At 40.8% G+C, this 22,820-nt stretch overlaps 1 protein-coding gene across 1 annotated transcript; it reads right to left on the reverse strand.

Annotated features, from left to right (window-relative positions):
- Positions 1 to 338: 338 nt before the first annotated feature.
- LOC140235241 (carbohydrate sulfotransferase 14-like) lies at positions 339 to 19,182 on the reverse strand. The gene is made up of 2 exons (XM_072315273.1): positions 18,565 to 19,182; positions 339 to 1,169 (listed from the first exon to the last, which is right to left on the reverse strand). The coding sequence occupies exons 1-2, from the start codon at positions 19,180 to 19,182 to the stop codon at positions 339 to 341; spliced, it is 1,449 nt and encodes a 482-aa protein (XP_072171374.1).
- Positions 19,183 to 22,820: the final 3,638 nt, after the last annotated feature.

Consider the following 22,820-nt stretch of genomic DNA (forward strand, 5'->3'; position numbering starts at 1 on the left):
GTAACATGGAGTGCATTGTAGCTTTTAAGGTACTTGACAATCACGATTACCGTACTGTCTCAGGGAAAAGACGCTTGAGTTGTAACACGCCATCCTTTGACAAAACTTTACATCACACTCTTATAATGGACATGATACTGACAGGTAAAGAAAGTATTCATTTCTTTCACCAAACAAAACACTGTCGTTGCTTTGAAATCGATAAAAGCTGATGAAAAAAAAAAATCACAAAGGCATCTTTGGTAGTACAGTAGTCAACATCCCTTGAAATTCATTTCTAGAATTAAATTCTAATCTCAGTCTAGCCTTTCAGATACAAACTATTCTTTTCTCCCGGGTCATAACCGCTTTGGTCGAGTGACTTCGGATACCCGGGGCTGATATCCGAACAGCATGAAATCTCGCGCATATTTGTCTACTACCTGCTTCATATAGACTTCTTTGACGTTATTTATCTCTCGCTCGAGTTTATCATTCGTTGTGGGTTTATACCAACTCTGGCGCTTGGGGAAATATGCATCACTTTGTCCTCGGATCTTATCCAAGACCAGAGACGCGTCCTCGGATAGTTGTTCAAAGGATCCGATAAAGTCGTACTTAATGGCACAGGGCTGGCACAACTCATGCATCGGCCTCCAGTGCGGATCCATTCTCCGCGTGTCACTATCCACAAGGAACCGCAAGAATTCCTCGAAGGTTATCCTCGACTGATCAGCGCCCTCAATGATCGTGCCAGGTTTTCGATACTTCGCGATAATCTTCGGCGCGTATTTCGCATTATATGTGCCGATATTCTCACCAAATTTATTTCGGTACGCAGACAGCAACCGCTCCGTTGGGTCACGAACAAACATAAACTTGTAATAGTTTTTCAGCCTGTAGGCCACCTCCTCGTCGTTGAACTCCGTGAGAGTGACCAGATCCTTATGGTGGTCCATCTTCATGGGAGTCTCCAGGTCAGGTACCTTGCCGTTCATGTACTTGATAACACGCTTCCAGTTGGAGCACGCCACCTTCGGCACGAAGCAGTAGATAAACTTGTGCGCGTCATCCACGAGAAGTTGTCCATACAGAGTCCTCCTCTGTTCACTGTTTAACACATCCACGTGGTTGAGGTCCTCCACTGCACATAGCGAATGCATGGTGGTGTTCCGAATGTTTCGTGTGACCTGCAGCACATAGATATAAAAAGAAATCCAAGGTTAATACAAACAAAAGCAAATGCAATGCTGCTTGATTAAAGAGAGCACTTGTTATGTAATTATATAATTTCGAGCACTGATATTGATTGTTATTTCTTATCAAGAAAAAAAAAATGAGCAACGTAAAACGTTTTTCCCATATCATGGACAATTCTGTAAACTACCGCTGCAGCCACTTCGATCACGTAATTGCAATCATCCATCGGTGTAAGGTCAATCCTTGAAAACACTTTCCGCTTTGTAATGGATGGCGATTTGGCTTCCAAGCAGATTCTAATAACCCGTCTAAGTTGCAAGCTTCCAACACAGTTAATATCTAAACGTACACTCGGTACCAATCTCAGCTTGCGAATTACACTATTGAAAATCATCAATCATACAAGGATTCAGGAAGCGTCGGTGCTGCAATATGCTCGTTAATGGATTAAATTTCCGTCATCAAAATATTACACTGGCACACAGTCCATTAAGTACGAGCACACTATCCCGATGACGTATACATAAGGTAGATTACTAGCCGCAGAATTATATGTTGAATGAGCTTTGATAATGATTTGTTAATGATTGCTGACAGGGAATAACACTAATACATGTAGGCATACCAGAACAAAAAAGAAGAAAAAAAAAACCAAACAACAACATGAGAGCCATCACGCGAACATGGATTACTTCGGCCTCACATCTGGTTATCACCAAAATTAAAGCACAACATCATACAGCCAAGGTTGGCATTATTGTTGAGAAGTTCAAATGACTAACTATACTGAGCTCCAATGATATGCGCAACTGAAGTGTTGATGTATGAAGAACAATGAAAAAAACGAATGATAAACACAAAGCTAGACCAAGCATATCAATCACTAAGATCGTTTGTATACACGGACATCATTTAAAGTGGTCCTCATTACCTTTACCACGTGACTGACATGAACATGAACACCGACATGAACGGTGTGTGTATGGGGGGGGGGGGGGGTGTCATTGTTGTATTAGCAAAATAGCCATCCATCTCACTTAATTTGGATTAGGATAGAATTCAAACTGCGTGAATAATGTATGAAGTTTATGGAACATCTCTGACATAGTCATGCAGAAATATTCTGTATAGGATAAACAATTCCTTGATGGCCCAATACATACGCAAAGAATACTAAATTTCTCTACATACTAATACAACGTTGTGGCTTCAAATCCACCCATTTTTAAAGCGTTCCATTAACAAGGTTTTATAAATTGCTACGATGATCCCATGGGGATATAAAGGATATCCCCTTTCGCAGGAATACCCCCAACACACAACCGAAAACATGGACAACTTCACAGTTCTCAAACGGATCGTCAGACTTTCCTGAAACTTTCAGAGTGTTTAGAGTAATTATGTTATTATTTCTGTTAGCGCTGATTCTATATAAAAATATCTGGGGAGAACTTCCCCTTTAATAGCTAAGCTAACGATCTCAAGCTTCCATAAGGGAGGGAGGTGAAAAGCTTTGTTCTCCAGGCTTCGAGAAGTAGTCCGGATTACTGACAAGAGTGACAGGTGCTTTCCTTTATGGAGTCAAGGTTATCGGTCCTTCTGCATAGCGGAGAAATATATTTCAGCTGAGGTGATAAACATTAGTGTCTGGATGAGAACGTAAGAAAGAGAGCGAGAGCATACAGTAAAGGCAGATAGGATACGAGGAAGCGGTATGATCAGCGGGATAAGAGACCTGGACAGGCGTCTAGTTGGTCCTGTTTGTACACAGGAATGTTTCTGTTACGTGATGAAAACATGCAACAAACCTCGCAATGTATTATTTCACCTTCTTGTACTTGGCGTTACTCTTAGCAAACGTACAGGTGCGTAAAGTTTTCCCTGATCAAACCGCATTAGTGAGTGAATCATACAATAGTGTTTATAAAATCTAAGATCTTAATTTCATCTAAAATACGGAGGAGAAAGCGGTTGTAACTATCTGTCTGTCTGTCTATCTGTCTGTCTCTCTGTACACTGTTCAATACAACTAATATTATCACGATGCCTTTAACATCCAAGGCAGCGGTTGCTTGGCGTGTAATCAATCATGGTAATCGGATGGCGTCGTTGCTATGACTACAAGCTGCGGACCATCTCGATGAGCGAGGGAAAAAGTGCAGGTTACTATTGATTTGGGAACGGCACGTGTTTTCACCAATTCCGATAATGGGTGATAGTCTTGTGTCCAGACCGGAGCCACGTAAGTATGGTAACGTCTTTTTTTTTTCACGGAGTACGAGTCTATTTTCAAGTAAATCACTGAAACCTGTGTGAACTCGTAAGCGCTAAAATAATCTAAAACAATAAGGCTAGAGTATCCCCTCACTGCACGCTTACGAAATGTATTTCGATTAATTGAGGAAACTCCCTGGAAAACAAATAAAATGCAGATTGAGTGAAAAAAAATAATAAAACCAACTGTTTGTGGAATCTAGCTGTGAAAATTTGAGAAAAGTCTAATTCATTCAATGCACATAATTTTGCTAATCTTAGCGTAAAAATTCCTCCTAAAAGATAAGTTTCCTACCGACCTTGTAGCCTACAAGGTCAGTAGAAAACTTATCTTTTAGTTGTAGGCCCTATATACATGTTGTCCTACGATACACAAACCCAGTTTTCTCTCATGCATAGGTTAAAACCCGACAAACTTTCGTTCGTGCAAGGAGTTATAACACGTACGAGTGTAGCTCCATGATTCGTGCTTTACATGGATGTACATGACTCTGAAAAGACCATTATTAGAACAAAATTAAAGCTTCGAGCAAATTGTAAATCATTTTACTGGCTGGCTTTCATCCACGACTGTAGACTTACTAAAGCCAAATGATTCTTCATAGCCTTTCTGGTGATGCTTTGAATCAATGGAGCATAGATAGGTAACAAACAATGTGTTAAGTAACTGTAACCAGAGTCCCTATTAACAGCCGGATTAATCTTTTCTGATTCAGATTGCTTCTTTGAGTTTCCTTGGCCGAAAATAGGTTTATATGTGAGCATCATCCTTTCCTACTTACGACCAGGGTAGTGTTCGAGAATCTGATCTCCCTGTTTCGCCACTAAAGGTTTTGTCATACACAAACACTGCAAAGAAGAAGACATCCATACGGTAGAATCCTTCGGCTTTTAGAAAGTCTACAGCAGTGGGCGAAAGCGGGATAGTCATAGATTACCTTATATTTTTATTTGAAGGTTAGTTGAAGCTTTTGTTGTGATCTTCGGTTTGTAGTTTCCTGCCTTCTGATTGCTAAAACTATATAGCCATTGTAGTTTAATGAGTTGTATGGCTTGTACGACCAACAATCAGGCGCCAGACTTTCATCACACGCTAGTGTCTTTATAACTGTCTTCATCTTTCTTTTCTCTCTCTCACTTCATAATAATATCTATTATGCAATGTATCATATTCCAGTTGTTCGTGCATAGATTAACGCCACAGGTTACATGTTGTTGTTGTTGTTGTTTTTTATTTATGCATTTATTCACATAGCTAGCTATCTATCTATCTATCTATCTATCTATCTATGCATCTATCTATCAGTGTCTATCTATCTACCCATCTATACTAACTGTGTCCATCTTTCTGTTTATCGGTGTTTATCTATTTATCTAGTAACGTTTTTATCATCCAATGTCTTTCTATCTATCTAGGCCTATATTCGTCTTTTCATTTATCCGTCTGCCTATCTGCCTGTCTACTTTATCTTTGATGTTCATTCTAGGAGCCTATACACAACATACACACAAACCCCAACACTTTGTTTTGTTTTATGATATTCTTTAAGTTTCAGTCAATAACAGGTCCATGTTGACAATGAAATTAATATGAACAAAAATAAGCAGCTGTATTCTTACACCCCCCCCCCCACACACACACACGCACATACACACACAAATACTGCCATTAAATTGCACACGGCCTTTTTACTCGGATTTACCCAAGCTCTTTAGCTCTTTTTGGTAGGCCTATTAGAAAGAACCTCCTGACTAGTAGCCTTCAGCAGTCTGCACAGGTTAGAACAATCGTAGTCCCACTCATACAATGCTGTGTCTGGGTATGGAAGGTCAGTAGATTCTTCTTGTAGTGATGTGACTGCAGCTTGTGTGGCTGAGCCCCAAAGAATGTTGATGAGCAGGAGAGAGAAGTAAACTGATCGACGTCCCAAAAGGTCAATGATTTCAGAAGTGGATCTGCTATCGGTCGTCTGCCCGTAGCTCCAGATATTTTGAACGTCTTGAGTTTGCCCCTAGCGGCCAAATACATTCTTTACGATAGCAGATGTATTACACACTCAAAGTATCTCACCCTAGTCAAGACGCCATAACGTCCGTCATGCAAACCCACGAACGCGGGGTGATATGCGTGCAGCTTTGCGTCCAGTTGAAGTGAAAGAAAAACTATCACCTCCCTGCATTTTATAGATACATAACATACACTTGCCCAAGGCTACCAACATAAGAGCATCTGGGATATTCCCAAGAGATTTCAGGGGCACACTTATTACGTTCAATTAGATCATGGACCTAGCTAGGTCCATGATTAGATTAATCCCAATGGGCAACGACTATTCCCAAATCAGGACGGTTATCATACTCTTTGGTCAAGACTCGACGAACAGGAATGGCAGCTCTGTTTAAAGGGATGATACAATTTCGGTTGAGATTGGGCTTCAGGTTTCTGACGGTTTTTTTTTTTTTTTTTTTTTTTTTTTAGATAACGAGAAACCCACTGAAATCTGAAAGAGCATAGGCCTATAATTTTGAGAGGAATTCAAAAGTTTATTCGATGAAAATTGGTTTTGAAATGGCTGAGACATAAAAAAATAAATTGATCCTAAAAAGTGGGACCAATCTTTTATTAGAATCGCTTTGTTTTAATTTGTTTATGGATATATCAGCAACTTCGAAACCAATTCATCAAATACATTTTGAATACCTCTTAAAATGGTATGCTCTTTATTTCATAAAGTGGTTTCTACTTATCTCGCAAAAGGTTAAAAGCTGAATCCTTATCTCAACCAATAAGCCTATACCATCCCTTTAATCTTTTGAGTTTCTCCGTTCATGCTAGTATTGTATACCCAAGGTACAGGAACCTCCCATAGCTCATTGTGTTCTACGTTTACAGTGGATCTTTTCAGGGATTGTAAACAGAAGGCGTGTCTTTCTGATGGCATCTAAAGTCTATACACTGTGTCGTGGTACCTGTGCCGAACACCGGGTGCCAAGCCTGGGTAAAGGCTAGACTCAGAAAATAGTGCCGACACTTTTCAGAGACAATCCCCGATATAAATATTCCAGGCTCTCAGGAAAAGAGACACCGGTACGTCAGGATGAAACGCATTGTATTTAGCCAAACCCAATCATTTCGATCAAATTTGTCACTTCTCAGTACATTTGTATTGACATTTGAGGATTTCATGCGTATAATATGCAACAATGTAGGCCTACATTGAATCACACTGGAAAACGGACATTAGTGATTACCATAAGACGTTCCATATACTCAAGTATACTTTGCTTCCAGTAGATACAGCTAATGATCGATAACCTAAAGAATCGCGTAGTTTCTTAATGTTAATATTTCCTGGAAGTAACGACTGGAAAGCGCGTGGCAGTAAAATATAGTCACAAACGTCTCAGAGGAGACTAGAATTACTGAACACATATTGGAAGGTTCTATTCACATCACGTTCTCGCACTTGCCTTCCTGACACGCACACCATAAACACGAACAACTACGGTCGTCATGGAAGCCTAGTCGTGACGGAACAATTGGAGACAATTTCCATTCATCGAACAATATAGGCCTACTGTGACTATGGCAAAGCAGATGGTTTTACTGTCTAAGAGGATATTCAAGATTCAGCTACAAATATCTACGGGCGAGTTGGAGCCGTTTCTGCGTTCATGGCGACAACTCAGTCCATTCAAAACCATATAAACGGGATGGAAAGAAATAATGATGTCATAGTAATCCATTACGATATGAACAAACTGAAAATACTCGTCATTCTAAAACACTAGAAAAGCGAATAATTACTATGACGTGGGTAACATACAATGTCACTGTTTTGGAGCGGTAAAAATGAATATCGTAATTACATCACCTAAAGGAGAAGAAAAGGCGACTTTTTTTGTTTACTGTCCTCGCCACATAATTTCTTTTTCTATTTTGTTCACTCAGTGCTGTGTAAATTCACACCTACAGTCGTTGAATTTATTTACCACAGCTTCGAAGCACGCCCACATTTCCATATTGCTCATTTTAAAGCAAAAAGTTCGCACAAGGACAATATCAGTGTAGGTCCTAAATATTAGCATAATATTAATTCAAGCACACAAGACTTACTCACAATGCCCCCCCCCCCCACCCCCAACGAACCTCTCGGCGTTTACTGTTCTGTAGAAGCACTATTCACTCTCCGTGTTGGCATGGTAAGGGGAATACAACCCTCATCAAATAGCCTTCTTCACCCCTTCTTATTTGCCTTAAGACCAGTTATTTGACGGATTGCGCGCTGCCCATTCTGAGTTGGACATGAAAAAAAAAAGAAAAGAAAAGAAAATGAGAAGACAAACATGGATATAATTGTCACTGGTTTGCCTGTAGACTGATCATTTCTGACGTAGATCAAAGAAGATGTAGTGCACAGCTTTGTCGACAGATCTTTGAGATGAGAAATCAGCTTTTAAGTTTTTGCGAGATACTCAGAAACCACTTCATACAATGTTGCAAAGCATACAGTCCTACGAGGAAATTTTGATGAAAACTGGTTTTGAAATGGTTCAGATATTCAAAAACAAAGTAAAACAGAGCGATCCTAATAAAAAGGTGGGTCAAATTTTTATTTTTATCAACTGTTAATAAACTGTGTTTGAATTCCTCTTATAATTATACGCTTTTCATATTTCACATTGAGGTTTTCATTATCTCAAAAAATCATCATAAAAAAAAAACAACGTTGGAAACCTCAAGCCCCATCTAATCCGAAGCTGTACGATCCCTTTAACGTTCCTAGGAATAAATGCGACGAACTGACGAATCAAAAGGCTCTAAATTTGAACTGAAGGAGCAGAAAAACCAAACATGCCAATGGTTCGTTTTATAATCATAAATTAACGAGACTCACTTACCTTGAACCCTGACCAAGAACCTTTAACCTTCCGAAAAAAAAGAGCTGTATTTCAATTATTTATAATATACTGGCATCGAACTAGTACTTGGTGGAATTTATGGCCAGAAAGCAACAATTGAGCAAGTTAAATTTTGAGTGATATTTGACCTTGCCCTTTATCCCCTGTCATGACAAACATATTTTTTTCCCCCGATTCTATCATGCCTACCATGAGATAATATTTCACCGGTCATTCAAACTCAAATTCTGGCGGGAAACTGTATCTAAGCAAAAAGTACAATTACCCTTAATCTACCACCACAATCCTATTCAAGCATTATATTCGTCCATTCATTTTCTGCATGAAATTTCTCCTTAAACTTTAACACAACGCAAACGTATATTCTCAGCTAAAGTAATTGCTGAAGATGCAATTTTAAGCTAAAGTTCACTGACCATCGAGCTTCAACATTATGGGATTATGGCCAAACTCTATTCAGCGTCATTCACACTTCGTGGAGTCCGTCTCTGCAAGACATCGGAAAATCCTTTGAGCAGTTTTCACGTGACGTCAGACAAACTTAATGCTTAAGAGGGTTAACATGAGATGCCGATAGGGAACAAAGATCAAGTCTTACCTTGTAACATACTAATTATACACTTTTTGTACTCTTTTCCTTTTCCAGGGAGAAGGTGTATATACACTGAGCAGGGAGGTGAGAGGACCCCCTCCCTGCACTGAGTTACCTTCCCCGCGCTCTCTCTCCCGACAATAGATCAGATATCAAGCATAACCTTGCGCATCAGTGGAGTGTTACTTAAAATCCTGTGCCCCCATCCCCCGGATTTTCACTGAACTAAAGCAAGCTCCACAATCCTCACATCACCTTTGAAAGATACAAGATACAGACGAGACCCCCCCCCCCTTCCCCTTTCCATTCTCCAAGTATTCTGCAAAATTCGTTCAAATAATACTTATAGCAACGCATACAATGTATTCTGACATCGCCGCGTCATGTTCGCGATGAGAAACAGTGCGATGTATGAATCATTGCCTGCAGTCATCAAATCAACATTGTAAATCTAAATCGATATTGATGAGAAAATGACTTCCATTTCATTATCAAAAAGATGGATGTTACTCTCTCCTCATTAAAGGTCATATTTTCCATAAAAACGAGATATATGACTGTCGCTCTATAAATTTGAGCTTTTCAAAAATCGTTCGACACCGCAGGCAGCTTATTTGTGTCAAATATTAATGATATATACTTGAGAAGATGATTCTATGAGGGTTAAGACATTATCGTCAAGCACGGAAGTGACTTACGACCTACTGGCACATGAGTGTGCTATGCAAGGCCTGCATCACAAACAAACGTAGGAACTGTTCCCAGGAAATAGGACGTTAAATCAATATTCCGAGCAGAACATCGGGGGGGGGGGGAGTGCAAAAGTGCTTAAAAGAGTGAAAATAACCTGAAAAGCATGAACATGATGAACGTGTCTCCTGTCTCACACAATAATTGTTTATAAGCGCAGTAAGCATTTCGGCATTCTTCTCTATTTTTTTTTCATTAAGACTATCTTACCTTGACACTAACAAGGGACTGACCTCGAACCTTCTCTACTGAAGTGAAACAATCATTTTCCAATTAGTTTCTATCAATCACACGTAACAAAAAGATCATAATATAATCAAATACAAAGAAATCGCGGGTTCCATTCCAGTGACCACGGTTATTATGGTGAAGAAGTAACTGATATCATCATGATCATAATCATCATTTATAGTGACACTGTAGGGTAGTGGTAGTAGTGGTAGTAGTAGTAGTAGTAGTAGTAGTAGTAGTAGTAGTAGTAGTAGTAGTAGTAGTAGTATTAGTAGTAGTGGTAGTAGTAGTAGTAGTAGTAGTAGTAGTAGTAGTAGTAGTAGCGTAGTAGTAGCGTAGTAGTATAGTAGTAGTATTAGCGTAGTAGTAGTAGTAGTAGTAGTATTAGTAGTAGTGGTAGTAGTAGTAGTAGTAGTAGTAGTAGTAGTAGTAGCGTAGTAGTAGCGTAGTAGTATAGTAGTAGTAGTAGCGTAGTAGTAGTAGTAGTAGTAGTAGTAGTAGTAGTAGCGTAGTAGTGGTAGTAACGTAGTAGTAGTAGTAGTAGTAGTAGTAGCAGCAGCAGTAGGAGTAGTAGTAGTAGTGTAGTAGTAATAGTAGTATAGTAGTAGCAGCAGCAGCAGTAATAGTAGTGTAGAAATTGTAATGGTAGTGTAGAAATAGTAATGGTATTGCTAAAAACGTTAGTGGTATTATAGGGCTACCATTTCGTAGGCCTATACTGGAGTATGCTACAGCAATAATGATTCCTATTGTCATAATAGTTGTTGACATGCTCGCGTGTCTAGCGGCGGTTTCATTCCATCACACTCAGCAAACCTGGGGTGAATAAATTTACAGCGCCACTAATCAAGGGGAGAAATGGGTCCCACTCCCCATTTTACGTCCTTTTACAAGGGAGTGAGGTGTGAGACCAGCTTAAAGTAATGCCGATCTTTTGTTCGCCATTTCGCTCAAGGGCGTTACGTGGAGTTAGCAAAGTTCTCGTGACACAGAGATAACAAGCAATTGTCTACGAAATTATATTCTTTTCAGTTTCAAAGAAACCGTACCACTGCCACTCGGCCTCAATGCTTCAAAATAACCTATTCCAACGGACTTCCGAAGCTTTCTATCCAACAACACTGCCATATAGGGTGGTATTCTGAAAATCTTCCTAAGTTTCTTCCTAAGTTTCTTCCTAAGTCAGAAACTTAGGAAGTGCCTAGGAAAGACAAAATTGGTATTCTGAAATTTCTTCCTAGGCACTTCTTAATGCAAATTAGGCCATCCTTATCCCCGCCCACGTCCTTTCCTAAGCCAATACGAAATGCCGTATCATAAGGAACTAACCAATGACAATCGCATATTACTATGACGTAGGGTCAAATACACGAGTGCGCGGCATGTCCCCTTTCTCACGCTCATTTTGCGCATCAAAGTACATTAATGTGCGCGCAATGACTGACAAGCGCGCCTATCACGATGCTTGCAGTTTTTAACAACGTACTTAGGACAGGGGTGGGGCTTTCCTAAATATTTTCCTAAAATTCTTTCCTAAGTGCATTCTAGAATACCACCTTCTTCCTAAGTCAGAAATTTGCATATTCCCGCCCCCTTGCTAAGTTTCTTATACTTAGGAAGAAACTTAGTAGTGGGGCAGATATGTGAAAAAGATGCTCACATCCGGCGGAAAGTATGAAATTTGGCATATAGGGGTATTTTGAGGCGCTGATTTCAAAAATTGCCGGATCCAAGAGATCTGACCACGGGGTCGGCCGCCATTTTGAATTCCAATATGGCCTCCGTCAAAGATCCCTATCTTCAGTTCTGAATGACATTAGCCATTGGAATTTGCTATATAAAAGCATGGTGATATGATGACTTCAATAACAGACTTATTTGATATGTCTGACAAGCTGCACGGCAGCCAATTTGAATTTTTATACATATTTGCCATGTTGGAGTGTTGAAAATCTCTATCTCGGGTTTGTAAATTAGGCTACCTGATTGAGCGCGCGTTTGTAACTGATAGAGTGCGCGCTGATGTATTTACATTGTGACGTAAGTGAAATGTGCATTATGCTTCCTTTTTGCTGCACTTTTTGAAATGCCCGTGAATGTTAGTCGTGATGTTTGTCTTCGTAGCCACATTGGAATTCAAAATAGCAGGCATTGCGTTTGTCAGACACATCACATCAGTTAATATTTTAACTCAGTATGTTAAAATACTTGTTTACACCTAATTTCAGGGTCACTCACCACTTAGAAATCGAGATAGGAATTTTGAATGTTTCGTCGAGGCGGCCATATTGGAATTCAAAATGGCGGCCATTCGATGTTTGTCAGACGACATTTCGAAGGATTTTTTAAAATCCTTCGAAATGTTGTTGTTGTTGTTGTTGTTGTTACTTCGAATACACATTGGCTGTGCTTCCATGTAGTGACTGCATGACTCACAAGAGCTGAGTGGTGAGAAATCAAATATATTATATTTTTTATCCTTCCTGATGAGATAAAGCGGTTATATACAGAGTAAATATCAATTACTGGAAGTAAACGGAGCATGGAATTGGGTTATTGTGGACGAGGGACGTGCAAGGTAAACAAAGTGGGCCACGCAAATGGCGTCATTGTATGTGACCCAGGAAACCGTTATAGGTACAGGCCTGCTCGATATACAACTTAACTGCATAACTTGTTCTATTTTGTTTCAATTAATCTCACATCAGAGAAATTGGGATATAGCTGACAAGATGATCCCCTCCGTTTAACACTCACGATCCCATGTCCATGCATGCTGCTGCCAACAACAGTATAGGGTTTATCATCACTCTTCACTCTTCTTTCTACTGTTCTCTCCCACATTTCTAACCATTCTTTCCTCATCCCACCTTTCATTTCATTATGACGTCAAGAATGCAGGCATTTGAGGAAAAATAATAGTCTATTCACCTTCTCGCTTAACTTTCGATCTCTTGGCATAATCAATAAGAACATAACGCGCCCAATGACATTTTCTTCTTACGTACTCCTAAGTACGTGGAATCATACTGGCAGTATGGCGCTGCAACGCGGAATGGGAACGCACAATATGGTCCGTGGGAGATGGAGTTGGATCATCAATGGATCTACAGCCTTATTGCAGCTCATTGGTTTCCTCAAGGTGGTACGAGGAGATACAAGTAGTTAGTATCTCCTTGATTGGATCTAGGAGGTAACGAGTACCTCATTCCTTGGAGATGTTCTTAGCCTGACTCTCCAAGTCGATGCTGGCAATTGCTGCTATAAGTACCGACAAAAAACAACAACAACAACAACAACAATAATAATAACAACAATTAACTCTCATGGCACCACGGCTCAGAGCGTTTAATGAGGAAAAGATGAATGGGCTGTCGAAATCAAAGATCTTCTATTTAAAAAAAAAGAGAATAAAAGAAAAGCTGGTGATTATACAGGAATTCAGCACAAAGATTACTGACCCGAAAAGCTCAAAGTGCTAAATAAATATTGGCCCGACTTCTTTAATACAGGATAGGTCGGTCTTCAAACGCTCAAAATGCCGAGCCACCAAGGCGAAACACACAAGCGTAAATCGGAACACAAACGAGATTCAGGGGTAAAAGAAATCCGACTCCTACTATAACCCCCCTATATTCGGCGACTGACCCATTATTTCAGTAAAAGGGCGTGGCTGTCTGCCATTGTTATACAGTTTGTCGTTTGCCAACACCATGATACGGAAGAAACTCCAAGTCACCTGTCCTTCCAAGTACTCAAGAAAGGTCCGTACTACTTGGCAGCCACTTCGACTCTCCTAACCAGGGAGGTGGATTTTCCACCTCCCTGTCCTAACGAAGGCCAATTCAAACTTCCACGCAAACAGCTTGATCATTTTACCATTTTTACTATAGTTTTAAAGGACTTATGAGATGCAGATTCGTCTTGGTTTATCATAATTTAATCATCACTTGGGTAGCAAAATGAATATGCACCTTTGCCTAATCTGATCAGAACTTGCATGTTTCCATTTTACTCATGTAATTAACAATAAACACTGTATGAAACACGCTCGGTTATGCCCATGTCCTACAAAGTGAATCATACTAGTACTTTTAAATTAATAGCAATGACTTCCAATTGATGTCATTTATATAATAGTCAGGGTTTGGATGATTTTCTGTGAGTGGGTTCGAGTGGTGTAAAGAAAACGAGGAGAAAATTATTATGAAACATTTGACACATTGTGCTTGTAGCCACAAAAGTGATAACAAGAGCATTATAAATGAGCACACATCAACACGCATTTGCATTGCATTAGTCCTTTAAAAACGGCTACGTGTCTTTCTCCAAGGACACGGAAGTATTCTCAAGGTATTCGAGGATTATTAGCTCACAAAACAATAGGGCTGATGGCATTCTTTGTATTACTCTAAACGAGGTGATTTGATAAAGGTCATTATTACCGTACGACTTCTGCCCAAATGACGTGGGATTAGCATTAACATCTTTCCCTCGTGACCCACACCCCATCCCCCTTTCATTCTCTGCCGCCCCTCCCTCCTCAAACCACGCCCTTTTTCCTCCTTTCCCATATAACCCTTCATTTCTTCAAGCCTCATCTAAAACACACACACGCACACACGCACACAAACACGCTCTTCTAATACACAACAGTCACCCCCTCTAGCAAAGTCTAAGACGAGTGTAAAGCCATCCAAGATTACTCGCATGCATGTTAACATTACCGATTATATTAACATTCGGTTTACATAATCTATTATCCCGTCCACGGGACAAAAAGTATACATGGCTGGGCAACGTTTGCTTTACATCTCTGTGTCTGCCAGACAGGAGGACTCAAAAAGGGGTGGGGAAGGGGAGGGACGGAGCAGCTGCACGATACTCAGGAATGACTGGGAAGTCTAAGTATTCGTGTTCAAACATTGAGAGTCTATAGCAGAGGGGAGCAGAGTTTGAGTTTCCACGTTAAATTGTATAACAGGGAAACTCCCCTTCTTGCGAATTGTCTTGTTCAAGTCAATTTGAATAAAATGCGGGGGTGCACACACACATGACAGTGCTAGTTATAATCTAACTTTATAATTATGTAATCAAAGAGGCACTAAGGATGCCACGTAACTTCTTGCTGTAATCACGCAACTTGAAAGTATTTATCGGGGTTGGACGGGATTTCGCGCATCAGTGGTGTTGGAAAAACCATCAACAACTTAATCGATGTGACCAAGTCATCGCCTCGAAATTCCTGAAAGGTTTTATAATAGGGAGCTTTAGATTTTAGACGCGCGGACGTTCAAAGAGAAAAAAACATGATCTGAGCCTGCGCAGTAACTTGATCCGCGCTACTGCGCACGCTCAGATCATTTTTTTTTCTCTTTGAACGTCCGCGCGTCTAAAATCTAAAGCTCCCTAATGTATTTGAATAAAAGTGTTTTGTATAATTCCTCTACCCCCCAAGAAAAAGAACACAACAACAACAACAACACAAAAACATGAAGTCAATAAAAATTTATTTTTGTTCTACGTATAAAGTAATGATGCAAAGAACTTACTTTCTCCCTTCATTAAAGAGATGCAGATTCGTCTTGGTTTATCATAATTTGATCATCACTTGGGTAGCAAAATGAATATGCACCTTTGCCTAATCTGATCAGAACTTGCATGTTTCCATTTTACTCATGTAATTAACAATAAACACTGTATGAAACACGCTCGGTTATGCCCCATGTCCTACAAAGTGAATCATACTAGTACTTTTAAATTAATAGCAATGACTTCCAATTGATGTCATTTATATAATAGTCAGGGTTTGGATGATTTTCTGTGAGTGGGTTCAAGTGGTGTAAAGAAAACGAGGAGAAAATTATTATGAAACATTTGACACATTGTGCTTGTAGCCACAAAAGTGATAACAAGAGCATTATAAATGAGCACACATCAACACGCATTTGCATTGCATTAGTCCTTTAAAAACGGCTACGTGTCTTTCTCCAAGGACACGGAAGTATTCTCAAGGTATTCGAGGATTATTAGCTCACAAAACAATAGGGCTGATGGCATTCTTTGTATTACTCTAAACGAGGTGATTTGATAAAGGTCATTATTACCGTACGACTTCTGCCCAAATGACGTGGGATTAGCATTAACATCTTTCCCTCGTGACCCACACCCCATCCCCCTTTCATTCTCTGCCGCCCCTCCCTCCTCAAACCACGCCCTTTTTCCTCCTTTCCCATATAACCCTTCATTTCTTCAAGCCTCATCTAAAACACACACACGCACACACGCACACAAACACGCTCTTCTAATACACAACAGTCACCCCCTCTAGCAAAGTCTAAGACGAGTGTAAAGCCATCCAAGATTACTCGCATGCATGTTAACATTACCGATTATATTAACATTCGGTTTACATAATCTATTATCCCGTCCACGGGACAAAAAGTATACATGTCTGGGCAACGTTTGCTTTACATCTCTGTGTCTGCCCGACAGGAGGACTCAAAAAGGGGTGGGGAAGGGGAGGGACGGAGCAGCTGCACGATACTCACGAATGACTGGGAAGTCTAAGTATTCGTGTTCAAACATTGAGAGTCTATAGCAGAGGGGAGCAGAGTTTGAGTTTCCACGTTAAATTGTATAACAGGGAAACTCCCCTTCTTGCGAATTGTCTTGTTCAAGTCAATTTGAATAAAATGCGGGGATGCACACACACATGACAGTGCTAGCTATAATCTAACTTTATCATTATGTAATCAAAGAGGCACTACGGATGCCACGTAACTTCTTGCTGTAATCACGCAACTTGAAAGTAGTTATGGGGGTTGGACGGGATGGAAAAACCATCAACAACTTAATCGATGTGACCAAGTCATCGCCTCGAAATTCCTCAAAGTTTTTATAATAGGGAGCTTTAGATTTTAGACGCGCGGACGTTCAAAGAGAAAAAAAAACATGATCTGAGCGTGCGCAGTAACTTGATCCGCGCTACTGCGCACGCTCAGATCATGTCTTTTTTTTCTCTTTGAACGTCCGCGCGTCTAAAATCTAAAGCTCCCTAATGTATTTGAATAAAAGTGTTTTGTATAATTCCTCTACCCTCCCCCCAAGAAAAAGAACACAACAACAACAACACAAAAACATGAAGTCAATAAGAAGTTATTTTTGTTCTACGTATAAAGTAATGATGCAAAGAACTTACTTTCTCCCTTCATTAAAGATAAAGAAGATTCGTGGGCATAATTAGACAGATGGAGTAGGATTTGCAACTGATTGACAAATTGCCCTACATCGACGTAAATAAGCACTGAATTGATCAGTGTCTTAGTAGTAGCCATGATAAAAAATCATGGGCGTACATACTCGAGCAGGATTCGAACCCACGACCTCCTGATCACCGAACAGGCGTCATCTCCACTAGACCATCGAGCTTTCGCCCGACAGCAAGTGTTGGTTCTAATCCTTATAGCATGCAGCGGGTACTGCTTTGTTATTCAAATTTATGACGTTCTTCCGTCGAGATGTTTTCATTGCAACTGATTGACAAATTGCCCTACATCGACGTAAATAAGCACTGAATTGATCAGTGTCTTAGTAGTAGCCATGATAAAAAATCATGGGCGTACATACTCGAGCAGGATTCGAACCCACGACCTCCTGATCACCGAACAGGCGTCATCTCCACTAGACCATCGAGCTTTCGCCCGACAGCAAGTGTTGGTTCTAATCCTTATAGCATGCAGCGGGTACTGCTTTGTTATTCAAATTTATGACGTTCTTCCGTCGAGATGTTTTCATTGCAACTGATTGACAAATTGCCCTACATCGACGTAAATAAGCACTGAATTGATCAGTGTCTTAGTAGTAGCCATGATAAAAAAATCATGGGCGTACATACTCGAGCAGGATTCGAACCCACGACCTCCTGATCTTGTCTTTCAGACACCTAACGGTATACTATAAGCCCTTTCTACAGACGGTGACCGTTTGAAGAAGTTGAAGATCAGCTACAATTGTATGATGCATCTTCCGTTCAAGTCCTTACCCGACAAAGGACAAAAACAACAACAACAACAAATACATCTTTAACGTGCAGGTATAAACACAATACTGACTCCTCAGAGACGTAAGGAATCATGCTCTTTTGGGTGACTGCATTCTGTTAGTCGCTACGCAAGCTCTCCTAGGGAGGAATTTTAGGTTGTGTTGGCATCCAAATCCAAATGGACAAGGGGAGATCGAAACCTCACACTTAACCAGCTTCCAGCACCAGTTCCCCGATTATGGCAATAGCTTATACTTAAGCCAGCGTTCCCCCAGCCACGCAAACATATTGACAATCAACCAAATTCCTACCCCCCTCCCATTTAAATGAGAGAAATACATGTGATTGTTAAATAAACTATAGCCTTTTCTCTGAAATCGATATGCTGTTGCTAGTGCCCCTTAACAGGAGAGATGGTTGCATCAAAACAGGTCGAAGTAGACAAAGGGAGTTAATAAACACCAGCAAATGATTTGACAGATGATGATGATACTAACAATAGCGAAGTAAAGGGAAAGTTTTGATGGTCGTAGCCAAGGAAGAAATCTTCATGAATTGGCGACATCTTTACCTCCACAGACGGCATCCTGCAGGCGCTATCTAGCCGTCCCTCCGAGTCGGTGTTCACGACGTAACCTCTCCCGTACGGAGAGGGTCTGGCGCAGCCTTTCATCCCGTTTGGCAGCTTGATGGCAGGAGCTCTCTCCCTCAGCACCGCATCCACTACCACACGGGCTGGTCGCTTCTCCTCGGCGGCTTTGGCTGGAGGGTCGGGAGCAACAGGTTTATTTTGAGGCTTTGGAGGGGGTGGTACTCGCTTTGCATTCTCCTTCTGTCTCAGTGCCTCTTGCTCCCTTCTGAGTTCCGCTCGTTGAGCTGCTTCTCTGCGCTCTGCTTCCTTCTTCTCCTCGGCCTCCTTCTTGTCCCTGGCTCTTTCTGCCTCGCGAATCTTAGCGGCTTCCTTAGGATCGTACTCGACGACCACCATGGGTTCTTCTTCTCCTCCTTCGGAGGCGTGGCTCTCACCGTCGGTCCCGGCGCGCAGGTCGACGTTGATGGAACCGGTCTCTCTATACGAGTCGAGCGCCGGGAGGGCGATGAGGAGGAAGCCGAATCCGAAGATGAAGCACAGCCCGAGAAGATGAGCGACCGTGCGACTAACCCGGATTGTGTAGTACTTTTTCACCATCGTGCCGGACAGAGTAACTCAGGAAGTCATGAAGTTCTGATTAGGACTATGAGACTCCCCGAAAACACGAGTAAATCTTTTTTGTTTTCTTTTCCTTTTGAAAGTTAAATCGCCCCGAACCCCTCTTACTGTCAACGACAGCAAATTTGCAGGGCACGTTTTCTAACCCGCCTTCGCTTTTAGCCGTCCACACTGGAGTAGCCTGGGTTATCCATGCACGATGGATCAATCTATTCTGATATCCGTGCCGCCAGTGTTACCTGCCCGAAGAAGTAAGACGACTTCACTAACCGGCCAACTAACATTCCTGACAGGCTGGCCAACATCAGTGAGCCTTGTCTGCACACTCCCAATGTCTGGTTTCCCTGGTTTGCATACTAGTACAGTATGCAATTCTTACGGGATTCTTTGTCGAAGTCGTGTTTGCTGTGGCTTTTGTTGAGAGACACCGAGGGTTTCTTATTGGTCACTTGGTCGATGATATAATCCTTTCCCCCTCCTTTTGTTACGACTAGTCCGAGAAGCGAAACACTTCATTGCTTCAATAGGTCCAGTGCCTTCAGCACTGCAACGAGCCAGTGATCTGACAGAATCGGGTGCTTGGGGGGGGGGGGGGGGTTGGGTTACCGTAGGTTCTGAGAAGAGCATCACTGAATTCGGTATGAATTACAAACAACAAACAACAAACAAAAAACAAGCATCTTCTCCGTGATTGTCGAAACGAATCATAAGACTCATATTCGATATTTTCTTTTTCCTCAAGTGAGATACATGTAAGGCACATAATAGTGTACTACTAAATCAAAAACTTGCCGATTCAGAATAGAATAGTCTAACCGCAGCACGCGTGTGCAGTCGATTGCTTTGCCTTTGCCTTCGCAAGCAATCACTGTTACATATTCCTCCACAAGTACGACATTCATTTCCAGTTTGGTGAACTTTTATCACCAAAATCTTACGACTGACCATGAGAACTAAAGACTAACCTTCTTAGCACGAAGGAATATCACATGGTATCTAGCCATCATACAATACAACAACCTCCTATTTCCCTTGACATTCCATCATTTTGCCATTTGGGAGGAGGCATACATAAAAGCGGTTCATTGTTTGACACCACGAAGAAAAGACTAGTATGATACAGTCATTGTAAATGCCCCGAACGTTATCTGCATTGATACCCATCCAATATATTTCTATAATTAACTCATGCTCCCACTGGCATCATCTTTGTACACGATGTAAATTCTCTGTCGTGAGTAGACGTTCTTGAGCGGAACAAAGCCGCACAAGTTGGCTTTCGAAAATAAAATAAATTCATCCACACAGAACTTAATAAGTTTCATGAAATTCAGACCTACGCTACAAAAGTGAAGGATTTTACCTTGTCAAGGTATATTAGTCGCAACCACATTGGTAAATTCGGAGACGATGATCACTTCACCACCTGGGATTTCCAAGCATTGCTGTGTAAGTCTTCAATAACTTTCCTTTTAACATGAAATCAATAAGAATGAGTTGTACCCTTCTCATCGAAATAATGAAGTCTTGTAATAACCAACTAAATAATTAATAACCAACTAAAGGTGGGTGCAACCCCTGCTATGGGCTCCACATATTACATTATAAATGGACCAATGCCTATTTTTACTCGCACTGACGCCATCGTTTTCATTGTGCGCAAGTCACTAGACTGCACAATCTTGACACACTGACACCTCCATTAACACACACCATGATCAGCAACCCGGTATAGCTTTCAAATGACCTGCAATTGGGATTACAGCAAAAATCATCATGAACAAGGAAGGGAGGGGTTGTAGTTGCTGGAGATGACCAAACACATTATTCTCTTTTTTTCATACTGTGTAAAAAGGAATTGTGGAATTGTAGCTGACGTCACCTCATCTACAAGTTTGCGCGAATGTGTAACAAGTATCGGAACTACTGGGCACTATTATTGTAAAACGACCCAGCAATCCCCTAATGAAAAAGCTGCATTATTTTTAAGAACATAAAAATTAATAAATTCACATGAGTTCTGCGCGCATGCGAGCAACTAGCAATTATCTATCTGGTTTGCTGTGTCAAAAGCCTTATGTGGAGATGAGATTGCGTCGCCTTTTCAGTCTGTTGCATAGAATAAGATCTATTATTAAAGAAGAAAATAAAAAAGCAATAACAAAACAAAACCGAAACTTTCGTGGGTTCTTGTTTACCGGGTAAACAAGCCATGTCGTTGCAATACAAATTTGCTGTTTGAGCTTGACTAGAAATGGAATATACCTGACGGGTGGACCAACATATACGACCCGAATATACTTTACGCCAAAAAATCATATAGCCTATGAAACACTGTTTTGTTAATATCAGTTTTACGTATCACAATTAAGCGAGTGGTTTAGGTGGGGATAGATCATGTGTCAAAGGGTGTGTCTATCTGTGTCTGTGTGTGTGTGTGTGGGGGGGGGGGAGCGTGTGTGTGGGCGAGGGAGGGATCCACTCATAACAGAGCAATAGTGGTTTCACTTTAATATAATATAACTTAATGTAACATAACTCACTAGCGATTGATTTTCTGGGAGCAGGATTTTGTGTTTCAATTATTCAGAGACGATTTTCATGTGAAAGGGTGGTAGTTGTTAATGACCAATCACAAGCTATGACATTTAACTCCTTGACAGATTTGAGAGTAATGCGTCGATTACATCATTACCCCAGCCAGCGCATCTTGCTAGTCAATCTCATTCTTATTCTAGACGTGTTGAACATGAATTTAGACATAATGACGTTTCATTATGCCGTAAACCAGGTTAATCAAAATTGTTTATACCTGAAGAGGTTGGTATTAGAACGCAATAATTTACAGAATGTTAACTAATATCGCAGAAACCTTCATTACTACCAGGTTAACGGAATAGTATGAGACAAAAAGTTAACACTTTGTGTAGCATTGTGGAGCTACTCCAATGTAAGAGTGCATGACGCCTTCTTCACGAAGACATATGGGGGCTGCAAGGGATCGCTTAACTAGCTCTACCTGACCAGGGCCCCGTTGCAAGAAAGTTGCAATCAATTGCAAATAATTGCTAATTTTGAAACAACCATTCTGATTGGCTCAGGGTCTGCCCTATTAAGAAGACATGCATGCAACAATGATTTTGATTGACAAGTGACAATCAGTTGCAAGTTGCGTTTAAACGCAAAGTTTCTAGCAACGGGGCCCAGATGAGTTTAAAGTTACCACCCTCAACCAATATATCGCCCATTCAGCGCTTGAGCACGCCTCTATACCGCCTGGAGGATTTAAGTACAACGACATTATAATGAGGTATTAGAGAAGGTGCATTCAGGTCTACGCAACAACAGAATCTAAATCGATACCCTGGAGGAGAGAAGAAAGGCTACAGGTCTTGTGGACACCGCCATGTTCTAGAAATGGTCACAATAAAACCCACACTAGACACTTTTTCTTCAACCCCTTCAGAAAAATTGTAAGAGGGCATTCACAGTCAAAAGCTATTCAGAAGACGCTGTAGAACGCAGTGAGCTGGCCATTTCTTCATCCAAATAGAGTAGTAAAATCCTGAAACTCGCTTTCTGAGTACGTTGTGCCCCAGTGCAGTTACTGTGATTTC

The sequence above is a fragment of the Diadema setosum genome, chromosome 11 (genome assembly GCF_964275005.1).
Source record: "Diadema setosum chromosome 11, eeDiaSeto1, whole genome shotgun sequence".
NCBI lineage: Eukaryota > Metazoa > Echinodermata > Echinoidea > Diadematoida > Diadematidae > Diadema > Diadema setosum.

Bases quoted from the DNA above. Each gene is read 5' to 3' on its own strand.
- LOC140235241 (XM_072315273.1), bottom strand. From the start codon at position 19,182: ATGGTGAAAAAGTACTACACAATCCGGGTTAGTCGCACGGTCGCTCAT. The intron at 1,170-18,564 runs GTAAAGATGTCG...TATGTGCTGCAG, and splicing joins GCAGGATGCCGTCTGTGGAG to GTCACACGAAACATTCGGAA.